We start from the raw sequence: 13710 nt of genomic DNA, 5'->3' as shown, positions 1-13710 counted from the left end.
ATCCCCTGCTGTCTACAAAAAACATTAAATTCTTCTACACAAAACTCAAGCCCATTATCGATTCTAAGACATTTTATTTGGTTGTTAGACAATTTTTCAACCATAGTCTTCCATTCTTTGAATTTATCAAACACCAAGTCCTTAGATTTAAGGAAAAATATCCAACATTTTCTAGAATAATCATCTATAAAGGTTAAAAAAAAATACATGGCTCCACTCAAAGATTGGAAAGGTGAAGGACCCCATAGGTCCAAATGCACATAATCAATGATGGCCTTGGTTCTATGCTGAGCCTTTACAAAACCCTGCCTTGTAGCTTTGCCTATCATACAATGCTCACAGAAGGATAGGCTTTGATGAATTCCCTTAGGTAGAATTCCTTGATTGGCAAGAGCTTGTAGACCTTTGGCACTAAGATGAGAGAGTCTTTTGTGCCAAAGATCTCCTCCAGTAGGCTGTTTCGAAGTCACAACTAAGGCTAAATGTAGTTTCTGAACTCCTTGAACAACATAGACCCCATTTATCTTGATCCCTCTAAAAATAAACTTACTATTCTTTAAAACTTCACAGTAGCCTTTCTTTCCTCTATATTCAAAGTCGATTGAGTCAAGCATGCCTAGTGAAATCAAATTTCTCTTCAACTTATGCACATGTCTAACATTTCTTAGTAATTTGACTTATTCATCTTCAAGCTTGAGTGATACTGAACCAATACCAACCACTGAACATGAGTTATTATTATCCATGTATACTAAGCCTCCATCCAAATCTCCGTCTGTGCTGAACCAGTCCTTATGAAGTGTCATATGAAAAGAACACCTTAAGTCTAGAACCCAATCTAGGTTCTTATTTGATCCTTCATCTACCTTTAAATTTGATGTAGCTAGGGCATCTGAATAGAAATAGAAATCCTCACAGACTGAGGCTTCTCCTGACTGACTTTGCTGGTTTTTCTGTTGAGGTTGTGATTGTGATTGCTTATTCTTTTGTTCATTTTTCCATTTCAAGGTTCTACAATCCTTGATTAGATGTCCCAACTTCTTGCAATATTTACATTTAACCTTGGTTTTTCCGTACCTTCTTCTGTTAAGTTTTGCTTCCCCTTTGCCTTGTTGCTCTGTTTAGACTTCCCTTTAACAAATAAACCCTCGGCACTGGGTTTATCTTCTTTGCTGGTTAAGAGCTCCATTGCTTTGATTTTAAGCACTTAAATTATTATATTAGTTGTTAAAGAGTCTCTACCATATTTTAGGGCAGTATTGACATCCTTATAGGAATCTGGTAGTGAGTTAAGAAGCGCAAAAGCTTCATTATCAACTTCAATCTCTTCACCTTGAGTCTTAAATTCGGTTGTATTCCTTTTGAAATCATCCAGATTTTCTGTTAAGGATTTTGAAGAACTCATTTTGAAGGTGAAAAACCTTTCCCTTAGGAAAAGCTTGTTAGGCAGGTTCTTTGTCTCATACAACTCATTCAACTTAGTCCACATCTTGAATGCTATTTCTTGGTTGATTACTTGTCTTAATACACTGTCTGAAAGATTAAGAACAAGTGTGCCATGAGCAATTAACTCCATATTCTCCCTTTCTTCTTCTATTGCTGTGGTAGGTAGCTTGGTTGGATCTTCAAGGGCATTATGAGCCATTTGTTGCCCCAAGATTGCTTTGATCTTGGCTTTCCATAAGCCAAAGTCTCCTTTCCCATCAAAATTTTCAATATCATAGCTTGCTACTGTCATTTCTTTTCCTTTTAATTTCGAAAAGTTCCAAGATTCACTTTCTTTTATGATTCTTTGAATAATCTTGAAGTTTTCTTGCAGGCTCTGATACCACTTGTTGCACTGATGGGCTTAGAAATGAAAACAAAGTAATTGATTTGGGCTTTTGCAAAATAATCAAGTCTAGCTCGAAGGGACAAATACCATTTACTGCTTTCTTCAGCTAGAAATTGATATTATGTGCTAAAAGCACAATCCACTTGAAGAGGAATCTTAACCATACACGTTGACGACCACAATTAATCTTTAGCATTCACAGAAATTGGAAGAATTTTGAAGACTAACAAAATTATTCATTTCTTACATAATCACACCGAGAGAGAAAAGAAGAACAATGGAGGTTCTACTGAAATGCTGCAAGAATGTCGATGGAGCTGAAGATTTTGAGCAAGAAGATAAAAAAGATGAAGATGAGAAGCAAGAACACCGAAGATTTACGTGGTTCGGCCCAAAATTAGTATACATCCACAGAGAGAAGCTGATCATTAAGAGATGGGGAGCTACTATTGTTTACAGAGATGAGTTTCTATCTACTTTTCTTCTGTTGTAATTTTTTCTCTTAAGTATACAAGTAAAAAATTACAAGTGTATTTATAGACAGTTCTGTGTTTAACTGAATCAACAACCTTTGAAGTTGATTTCACTACTTTTGATAACAATAATAGTATGTATTTGAGGTGTAAACTATTTTAGTTTGAGAAGGAAATAGTAAATACTATAGTAAAGAATAAAAAAAATGATGAATGTAAAATAGTAAAAATTGTAGCTACCGTGGGTTGTGAAATAGTTATGATAGTTTTTGCCCCGACGCCTCCTAAGTTTTTTCTTTCTTCAAATATTTGGTACATGAATTCTTTAAAAAAAAAAAAAAACAGAAAAAACCCTTACAAAATGGATTCATAATAGTTAGACATGTTCTTTGTGATTGACAGTCATACATGATCATAGACCATACTGTTTTTTAAACCATATGCTTGAAATGAGTCCGTTTATTTTTTGGGATGTTATATTGAAGCTTTTGGCGTCAAAGATGCCAATCAGACCTCTCATCTAATCCGTTGTTGTTAAGGGTATTCAAATGATTTGATAATTCGAATAATTTAGACTATCCAATCCAAATTATAAGAATTGGGTTAGGTTAGTTTTGTTTTTTAGTTGGATTGTATTGAGTTCTTTCTATTTTTATCAGGTTGGTTGTATCTTGGGTTGAATTTTTTTTTCCAGGTTAACTCAATCCAACCCAAATTACATATACATTAATTAAAAAAAATGTATATTTCTTTTAGAGTGGATGAATTTGTGAATTTTTAATGTTTTTCTTTTAGGAATGTTTTCTTTGTTTAAAGTTTATAATAGATATCATGCATATTTGGTACTAAACATTTAAATTTGATGAGATTTTAGTTATCAGACATTTGTTGTAGATAAATTTAAATATTTTAAATCAATAAGGAAAGAAACAATAACCCAACAACCCAGCCTAAATTTCGAGGGTTGGATTAGAGATCACGGGTTTTTTTAGATTGTCAATCCGATCAATCGAATTTTTACAAAAAAAAAAAAAAAAAAAAAAAAAAAAAAAAAAAACTCTACAATCTAATTCAATCCATGTACATCCCAAGTGGTTGTTCTAAAACTTCATGGTGAAGCCCAAGTTAATGTAATGTTCCAAATTCATAAATTTGTGTCAATATGATATAATCAGAGAATTTCTTTCCTTTTTCCAGAATAAGACGAATCAGTCCTATGACTTTTTCTTTTTTCATAACAAAGATGTCATGTGATGGTGTTAAAGTAAAACTAGTAACATGCTTTTGCTTATTTTAACTTTTATTAATTCAATGAAATGACATCCATATGCATCATGTATGCTTTTTTAAAAAAAATAAAAAAATAAAAAACTTTTTTTTTTTAATTTTTTTTAAAAAGAGATAAATTACAATGTAGTCCTAAACTTCAAATTTGGTATATAATTGATTCTTAAAGCAATAAGCCTAAATACTATTTTATAAGTAATATGGTTTTAGCGGTTCTAGAAACATCAATGATTAATTTTTACAAGTGTCTACTATATTTCTAAACTTTCAAAAATTTGTGTATAATAAGCTATTAAGTATACATGAAGAATGACATATATGCTTTAATATAAATTTTTGAAAAATTCAAATATTTTACAAATTAATTGAACTATTAGATATAAATTCAAATTTTTGTATTCATTAATCTACCATTTGTATCATTTGTGAATTTTAAAAATTAGAATATTCGAAAACTAAATTTATAATTTTGAAAGTTTGGGCACTAAATAAACACAAATTTTAAAGTTGAGGTACTTTATCCGTAATTTAACCTTCTTTAAACTCCTTTTTTTAATTAAAATATTATATTTGATCCGTGTACTTTGAAGTTTGTTTAATTTTAGTTTATATACTTTCAATAAATTTTAAATTTATTCCCTATTAGTAATCTATAATTGATTTTTGTAAATTTTTTATATCTATTAACATTTTCACTATAAATTTTAAAAATATATTCATGCATGAAAATTATTATTATTATTTAGTTAATTTTGATAAAAACTAATTTTGAAGAACAAAATTTAAGATTCATTAAAAGTACACATACTAAAATCAAGGAAAATTGTTAGAAATAACCATTTTTAAGTTTCACTTTTCAAAACTAGCACACTTTTTAAAAAGTCGTTAAACTAATTTTTCTCTGTCCTTCCTAGCCGAACTCAACTATCGAGATTTAGTTTTAAAAAATTAACTTTTTCCTCTAATCGATGGTTTTGTGAAATCTAGCACGATATTAAATCGAAATTCTACTAATTTTCTCAAATATTATTTAATATTTCCAAATCTTATTATTTAATCATGCTTGAGATTTCACCGAGAAAGCCCAAGGATGAACACTGAGATCCACATAATTTTTTCAAATATTATGGAGTCTCCAAATCTTATACCAACTCTTACCTCTTCATAATTTTTCTTATATTATCTTGCAAACCTTAGATTCAATTTATGTTTCCACGAATTTTCAAATTGATTTACCAATATCTAAATGAATTTATCAATTATCTTTTGAAAAGATTAGATAAGATTTGGAAAAATGATGTGGATCTCAATTCTCATCCTAGTCGAGATTTCACTCAGAAAGCCTAAAAGAATCTATAATTTAAAAAAAAAAGTTAATTTTTTAATTAAATGCCTCTGATCGATATTGACCGAAATAGACTGAAAAAATTAGTTTAAAAATTAAAAAGAAAAAAAAAATGTGAAACTCAAAAATGGTTATATCTAACTAATAACCCTAAAATTAGACCCTCGAAATTAAAGAGACTAAGAAAATAATTTAGTCTTGATTTCTTTTTCAATTTAAATAGGAATTTGTCAGTAGATTAATGGCATTTCTGCCATTGACTTCATTTGACTAACAATGCATCAAAGTTCCGACGATAAAAATTTTCTAATGAACCACGTGTAACTTTTCATTTCTGTTTGCCATTTTTTTAAATAATGTCTTTTCCTTTTCCATGTCGTGCAAGTTGCGTATTCACTGTGACATGGGCAACCTTTATTCAATGCTCTCATTTCTTTAACAATTGGTTCCTGAATTCCACGCTTATTATCCCATTCTCAATCTAGGAAGTGGGCACCCAGTTCCCCTTAGATTGAAACACAACTAAGCTAATTATCCTGTACCAAATTTTTGGTCTTTTTTATTCAATATCATTCATTCACAAGAAACCCTTTATAGTTGAGGGCATCTTTGTGAATTATAGAGCTTGAATGGTTAATTTTGCCGCTCTGCCGCTGCTTTTGCATACTTTGATATGGCTGTTTCAGCTCACTGGTCCGATCTGCTGCCAAAAACCTACTGTGGTAAACGTTGGTGCGGTTTTCACTTTCAATTCCGTCATCGGCAGAGCAGCAAAGCCGGCGATGAAAGCAGCAATTTCCGACATAAACGCTGACCCCAACATCTTGAATGGCACAAAGCTTAACTTCTTCATGGAAGACTCTAATTGTAGTGGCTTCTTGGGCTCCGTTGAAGGTATATCCGCTTCTTTCTTCTTCTTTTGCTTCACTTTTCCTATTCAAACTCCCTTCAATGATTCTATGTCCTGTTCATTAGTACTACCTACCTCTAAATAGTTTCTTTTGCGATTTGGGTTGATCTAGTCTAACCCAAGCACGATGTTAAAATATTGATATCGTTAAATTTACTGTAACTCTATCTATTTACGTAAGCTTTTTGGTTGATCGGTGACTCAACATATCATCTTTCACATTTTCTTGGAGTTTCTGTAATCAGTACTCTTCAGAGTGGAGTCAAGGATAAAAAGTGGTCAACCTTCCATTTAGAAGCTTTTCCACTCAACTGTCCTCCTTTCATTTTTTATTTTTATAAGATTATATATATACAAAAAGTTAAAAACATAAAATTCTGCTTTCTCTCCATCCTGCTATTGTTTATTCAAAGTTTAGAAGTTATTGTTTGAGTTCGTCCTTGTTTCTTGTTAGAAATGTGATCAAAATTTCACGTTAGCTGGATAAGGAGAACAACGTAGGTATATAAACAAGGAACAATTTCAAAAGCAAAGTCAAGTAGGATTCTACCTAAAGTGAAAAATATCTTATATGTTTGTTTGTTGTCTCTAACAAGTGATATCGGATCTATGCCATTGACTTCATCCATGATAAGAAATTAACAAATAAAGAAAGCGAGAAAATGTAAATAATAAAGATCGACACATAGACTTACGTAATTTACTAATAGTGTGTTAGCTATGTTCACAAATAGAGAGAGATAAATTTATTATTAGAAAGAAATGTCAGATAATACAATACAGATTGAAGAGGTACTTCTAGGATTAGAGGGTTTATATATAACGCACCCTTCTATATCCACTTGTAAATCACACATAACAATCCACAACTCAAGCTGATCTACATATTGAAAATTTAGATGAAGACATATTTACACATTGGGATGTAAAGCATTTTAGTTAAAATTCTGCCTAAATCTTCATTTCATGATTGTCTCTCCTTGGGTGGTAGCTTTGCAGGTACTTGAGAAAGAAATTGTAGCCATGATTGGCCCACAATCCTCAGTAGTGGCTCATGTGATTTCTCAAATTGTTAATGGTTTACAAATTCCTCAAGTATCCTATGCTGCCACTGATCCAACATTATCCACTCTGCAACTCCCTTTTTTCCTCCGAACAACTGTAAGTGACTCTTACCAAATGGCTGCCATGGCTGACTTGATTGATTATTATGGCTGGAAAGAAGTCATTGCTATATTTTTGGATGATGATTATGGTAGAAATGGGATATCTTTTCTGGGTGATGAACTTCAGAAAAAAATGTGTCGTATTTCTCATGAATACCCTTTGCCTTCTCTGGCTAATCTTACTAAGATCACACAAATACTTAACAATTCTAAATTACTTGGTCCTCGTGTTTATGTAGTTCATGTAGGCCCTGATCCCCAATTGAGAATCTTCACCATTGCCCATAAACTTGGTATGCTTACAAGTAATTACATTTGGTTCGCAACCGATTGGCTTTCTACAACTCTTGATTCTTCTTCACCAATAACCAATGGTGCTTCGCTTGATATACTTAACGGAGTCGTGGGGCTGCGCCCTCATACTCCAGAGTCTAAAAGAAAGAGAGATTTGTGGGATCGGTTGAGAAAAACGCAGCCAAAAGGTTTAACAAATTCTGTGTTGAATGTTTATGGACTGTATGCTTATGATTCAGTATGGATTGTTGCAAAGGCAGTGGATAAGTTTATCAAAGAAAATGGGAATATTATCACATTTTCATCCACAGGGAAAGTTTTTGGCTCTAATGAAAGTGGAATTCAACTGGGTAAGCTTAAAGTGTTTGATGGAGGAAGTGATTTACTTAGAATTCTTATGCAAACAGATTACAATGGTTTAAGTGGGAGAATTCAGTTTGGTGAAGACAGAAATGTTGTTAATGGTAGCTACGATGTGATTAATATTGATCAAAGGAAAATTCGTTTGGTGGGTTATTGGTCTAATAACTCAAGATTTAAGCTTGAGAATGTTGTTTGGCCTGGTGGGAAGTCAGAAATACCAAGGGGTTGGGTGATTGCAGATGCTGGAAAACCTCTGAGAATTGCATTCCCAAAAAGAGCAAGCTTTGTTGATTTTGTTACTCAATTGAACAACACTAATATTGTTCGAGGATATGTTATTGATATATTCAAAGAAGCACTCAAGTTTGTTCCATATGAAGTTCCTTACAAACTTGTGCCTTTTGGGGATGGTCGAGTCAATCCCAGTTATGATGAACTTGTTCAATCGGTTGCAAATAATGTGAGTAGAACAATGTTGTTCATTTCAACTTATTGTATTTCTTTGTTAATTTTCAGGTAAATGGTAAAAACCACTCTTAAATGATGGTGGTAGTTACAATTACACCATCTAACTTTCGATTGTAAAAATTGGGCCTTTAAACTTCTAATTTAACTCTCAAACTTACAATAGTTGTAGAAATTAGACCCTCCAAATGATAAAATTTGAACCCTCAAACTTGTACAATTGTTACAATTCCTACACTTATCTAAGTTCAAAGGTCCAATTTCAATATTGTATAAGTATGAGAGCTCAATTTTGACAATTGAAAATTTAAAGGTCTAATTGTAACTACCACCATATTTTCGAGATAACTTTTGCAATTTGTCCTTAATTTTCTACGTGAGCAATACTTATCTGGACCCATTTTTTACAACTCAGTCCAGAATGCCAAAATATTAATTTAAAAAAAAAAAAAAAGAAAGAAAAGAGAAAAAGTTGTCGCATGGCAAGCTGTGGTTGGGTTACTAAGCTTAGCTCAACCCAGCTAGTTATAAAATATAAAGTATTTTTCATTCTATACTTTATGGCTACGAGAACATACATAGAACTTTCTCATTTGTTTAAAAAATGCTTATATTCATTCAGAAGTTTTCAGTATTTCTCTTTAACCTTTCATAAAGGTTTCAAGACTACCCTTGGAGTAAAAGTCTCAAACAAAAAATTGGATTCTAAAAAGGGCATGGTGTTGACCTAGAATGAAAATAAATATTCTAGATCTTTGCCACACCATTTTAGGGGACAATCATCTAACGTTTGAATGGATTTATACAGCAAGGATAGATTTGAAACATTCATGAAGACGATAAAGACGATATTGCAGGGTCTTTGTTTAAACAAAGTGATATATTTGATTAGTCTAACCTAGATTTATAATTCTGGAAAATGTTGGGTGGTGTGGTAGGTGTTTGATGCAGCAGTTGGGGACATTGCTATCGTCACGAACCGAACAAAGATAGTCGATTTTTCTCAACCATATACCACAACAGGGCTGATCATGGTTGCACCAGTTAAAGATTCAAAATCAAGTGCTTGGGTGTTTCTTAAACCATTTACAGTGGAGATGTGGTGTGCAACAGCAGGTTCATTTGTGGTAATTGGGATTGTTATTTGGATGTTGGAGCACAGAATCAACGACCATTTTCGAGGCCCTCCCAAAAGGCAGATTATCACAATGTGTTTGTAAGTAAGCCTTTTTATCATCATAATCCTGATTCCTTCCTTCCACTATTTCGCAACATTTACAACGTAATAAACCTTGTGTTTCTTTCTGTGTTGCAGGTTCAGCTTTTCAACTCTATTCAAGGCTAATCGTAAGTCCTTTACTTTACAGAGCTCCTTATATTTCTCTTTTCCTTTTTGTCAAAGAGTCATTCATGTGTTTCAAATCAAGTGCTTGAAACTCCCACCAAATTGTATTGAACATAAAATTCTCTTAACAGCATGTTATCAGCTGCATCATATCCAGCTTTTTTAATATACAAACTTTCTATCTACATCTGTTATACCCTAGAATAGTATGTGCACATTTGAGAGATTTTTAAAGCTACTCAGAAACACACATTCCATCACCCAAAATCAATTCAATATGGAATTTTACACGTTTAATCATATTTTTCATAGTACTAAAATTGATTTGAAAAGGATTAAGAGTCTTTTTCGAGTGATTTTGAAAATAAAAAAAAAAATGATTTTGACAATTTCAAAATCATTTCCAAACATGTCATAACACATTAATAAAGTAACGAGTACAAATTTTCTGGTTACATTATAAAACAACACTTCCAAACTTTCCCCATTGATTAAAAAATACTCTCTCATACATAAGTTGTAATATTATTCTTCATCTTCCATAAATGTTTCAAAACTATTAGGGTATATATCCTTCAGAATTTTAGACAACAATTGAGATATAGAATGGTGTATCGGTAGCCTAAAACAAAAGTCTTGATCGTCTCATCATTCTAGATCATTGTCATATTGTTCTGAGTCTCAATTTCCATATGAAATTTTAAAGGATTTTTATTTCAATGGTGGCCTTGAAACGTTTGTGGAATTTTTGAAACAAGTAGCAAAGTTAAGTATCTAATCAAAACGGACTTCAAAATGCCTCTATATTAGTTTGATTTTTCATATTCCAAAAACTTCATGGTGTTTTTTCAAATCTTTGGTCAAAGAAAGTGAAGAATGGAGTATATTATCCTTTTTTCTTTCTTCTTTGTTCAAGCATGGCAGCTGAAATTCCATTAAAATTGAACTGTTGTACCTTTTGATTGAACATAAACAGAAGAAGCAACAATTAGCCCACTTTCTCGACTGGTGATGTTGGTGTGGCTGTTCTTGTTATTGGTAATAACCTCAAGCTACACAGCAAGTTTGACATCAATCCTTACGCTTCAGCAACTTTGGTCTCCAATACGAGGAATTGATGACTTGGTTGCAAGTAACTTGCCAATTGGGTATCAGGTAGGATCCTTTGCTTATGACTATCTTACACAATCCCTTTTCATACCAAGTTCCAGATTGAAAAAGCTGGACTCCCCTGAAGACTACGAGAAAGCACTGCGCCTTGGCCCAAGAGGAGGTGGTGTGGCAGCCATCATTGATGAACTTCCATATTTGGAGTTGTTTCTGTCTAAGACTAAAGAATTTGGAATGATTGGTCAACCTTTTACAAGGAGCGGATGGGGATTTGTGAGTACATTTCTATCTTCTTCGAAAAAAAATACCATTTTGATCATTGAATTTTGCATACAGTTTTCATTTGGTGTGTAGGTCTCAAGATGTCAATATTTTACTTTTGAGTTGAGTTTAATATTCATCTGCTATCTAAATTTCAAAACATTACATTTTTACCTTTGAGTTTGGAGTTAGTTTCAATTTGATTTTAGGTTTCAAGATTTGTGTTAATATTAAAATTAGTTTTAAAACAATCCACTAGATGATTAATTTGAACTAGTGAATTTGAAATCTAGAGACTAAATGAAAACAATACTCAAAACGTAGAGAAAAATGTATTTTTTTCCCCTGATCTTTTATATACATAAATGCCTTTGTTTACTTATTCATAAATGTCACACCTTTCAATAACTGAATATGAATATAAACGACGGCTCATATGCAAGGTGCCATATTGTTTGAAATGTGATCTCCCATCTAACCTACTTATCCTTGTTATGAGTCCAGGCTTTTCAAAGAGGATCTCGACTTGCAGTTGATATGTCAACTGCAATTTTGAGACTCTCGGAGAGTGGAAAGCTCCAAGAAATACACAACTCGTGGTTCTGTAAGCTAGGTTGTCCGGGAAATCGGGGAGGAAAGTCAGAGCTAGACCAACTTCACTTGATCAGTTTCTGGGGTTTGTATTTGCTTTGTGGAATCATTTCCCTTGCTGCACTCTTCCTGTTTCTTTTAAAACTAATATGCCAGTATATCCGCTATAAACGGCACCATCGGCGTCGTCATTCAGAGGAAGTTACACCATTCCCTGTTCCATCCAACACTAGCTGTACTCAGACCATACAAAACTTTATAGGCTTTATTGACGAGAGGGAAGAAGCCATCAAGAGCTTCTTCCGAACATCACATGGTGCTCAAAATGGGAACCAACTCCCCATTCGTTCCCAAAAGGCCAAGGAGAAGGCTGATTCCGAGATAGAGGTAGGGACCTCGGGTATGAATCGGGGATAGACTTTTGCCTGCCATTTGGTTCTTCATAATTTCTTAGGTGGATTTCTTGGTGAAGCATGTACATTAAATCCCATAATATCGAACTAAAATTGTAGCATAGTAAATATCTTACCTTGTATCTAAATTGGTCAAAGCATCTCAGAAATTTAGATTCTATTAGATAACTATTTTTGAGCCATTACAATTTATAACCCTCCTTTTTATTCTCTTTCTAAGAACTACATATCTTTCTATATGTATACATACAAGAAGGGGGGGAGGAGAGAGATTTTTCCATCATTTAAAAAAAAAATCATCACAAAACTTTAGACACATAAAATGATATTTTGAAAATTATGACATCATTTGATAACCAAATTAATCTTTTATATCCTGTTTGATAGTGGATTCCATATTTAAAAAAAAAAAAAAAAAAAAAATACTGGACTTTTTTTCTCTCAAACTTCTTTTACTATGACCTTCACCTCTAAAAAAAAACCAATTGAATTCTTAGCCAAATTTCAAAAACAACATTTTAAGAACTATGTTTTCTAATTTTGGCTTGGATTTTCAAATCAGGTAGAAGATAGATAAGAAAATAAAGAAACTCATGAATGAAAGTTGTATTGATATGCCTAATTTTCAAAATCATGCATGATTGGTAATATTTTTTGGTTTTAAACATTTTTAATAATTGTGTTTTCTTTTAGAAAGTTTAGGGGAAAAAACACAAAAGTGATGGAGATGGCTAGAAGATAAAGCCGGGAGGGAAGATGAAGTAAGAAATGGAGAGAGAGGGCGAGAGAGATTCAGGGTGAAGTAAGCTGGGGGAGAAATGTCAAAAAGTAAATGTCGATTAAAAAATATATATATATATATATATTAATTTTGATCTTTAAAATCAACTTACAATTTCAAGGTTTTTCAAACTTAACTTCACTCATCCTACTATCTATAAAGCTTTAGAAAAACCTTAATTAACTCATCCTACCATCTATAAAGCATTTCTCCCAACTTTTCTTTATCCATCACAAACTTATTGTCTATATAATTTGCTCTCCGTTTCTCTATCCCATATCACTCTCAAATATTTTTGTCCAATAAAGTTTGAAATCCATACTCATAAAATATGATTTTATTAGAAGATCTTCAAAAATAGAAAATATGAAAAACTATTTACACAAATAGCAAAATGTAATCTTATTTGATAAAGATAAATAGAAGTCTATTAGTATCTATCAATAATAAAAACCGAATTTCTATCAGTATGTGATAAACACTTATAGGAGTCTATTAGTGTCTATCAATATTTTTTTTTATTTCTATTTCTATAAAAATTTGACGTTCTATTTGTAAAAATTTTCCATTTTATTATTATTACAAAAGGCTAAATCACAATATATGATAATTATTGTACATTTGATGGTAAAAACATTATTAAACAAACTTTGGTTTCCTTAAAAAAAACAATATTAAATATGTTTTGCTTTATCCATCTTTAAAAAAAGAAAAAGAAAAGAATCTATCATCATTAGTTTTGTAAGAAAAAAAAAACTAAAACTAAGGTCCTTCGATTAACCATTTGAATTTTAAGAATCACTTATAAACACTACTTCTACCTAATAATTTCTTTGTTTGTATCAACTTTTTAGAAGTGCTTTAAAAACCAAGCCAATTTTTTAAAATCAAATGAAGTAGTTTTAGAAGTTTTTTTTTCCTTTTTTTTTTTTTGGAATTTGACTGTTAATTCAATTGTTTAATTGGGAAAGATAGGACTATTGTAAAAAAAATGGTAAAGAAACCAGCATAATTTTTAAAAACCAGATGGTTATTAAACATTGATTATCAAATGAGATATAAAAGAAAAAAA

The 13710-nt window shown here is 31.9% G+C and overlaps 1 protein-coding gene across 2 annotated transcripts; it reads left to right on the top strand.

Annotated features, from left to right (window-relative positions):
- Window positions 1-5250: 5250 nt before the first annotated feature.
- On the top strand, window positions 5251-12039 carry LOC120077063 (glutamate receptor 3.7-like). 2 transcript variants are annotated; one of them, XM_039030914.2, is made up of 6 exons: window positions 5251-5833; window positions 6841-8132; window positions 9076-9353; window positions 9453-9484; window positions 10459-10865; window positions 11358-12039. In XM_039030914.2, exons 1-6 carry the CDS (start codon window positions 5569-5571, stop codon window positions 11859-11861), a joined length of 2778 nt encoding a protein of 925 aa, XP_038886842.1. In that variant the 5' UTR covers window positions 5251-5568; the 3' UTR covers window positions 11862-12039. The 2 variants fall into 2 exon arrangements, with proteins under 2 accessions (XP_038886842.1, XP_038886843.1); XM_039030915.2 differs by having other exon boundaries at window positions 5320-5833; window positions 6849-8132.
- Window positions 12040-13710: the final 1671 nt, after the last annotated feature.

This window comes from Benincasa hispida, chromosome 5, assembly GCF_027475165.1.
Source record: "Benincasa hispida cultivar pf3 chromosome 5, pf3_genome.v1.1, whole genome shotgun sequence".
Classification (NCBI taxonomy): Eukaryota; Viridiplantae; Streptophyta; class Magnoliopsida; order Cucurbitales; family Cucurbitaceae; genus Benincasa; species Benincasa hispida.
The sequence above is the reverse complement of the archived record's forward strand: the minus strand, read 5'-3'. Positions and strand labels throughout refer to the sequence as shown.

Coding starts and splice junctions, on each gene's coding strand:
- LOC120077063 (XM_039030914.2), top strand. CDS start 5,569: ATGGTTAATTTTGCCGCTCTGCCGCTGCTTTTGCATACTTTGATATGG. Junction 8,133..9,075: donor TTCAATCGGTTGCAAATAAT/GTGAGTAGAACA, acceptor GTGGTGTGGTAG/GTGTTTGATGCAGCAGTTGG. Junction 9,485..10,458: donor AACTCTATTCAAGGCTAATC/GTAAGTCCTTTA, acceptor GAACATAAACAG/AAGAAGCAACAATTAGCCCA.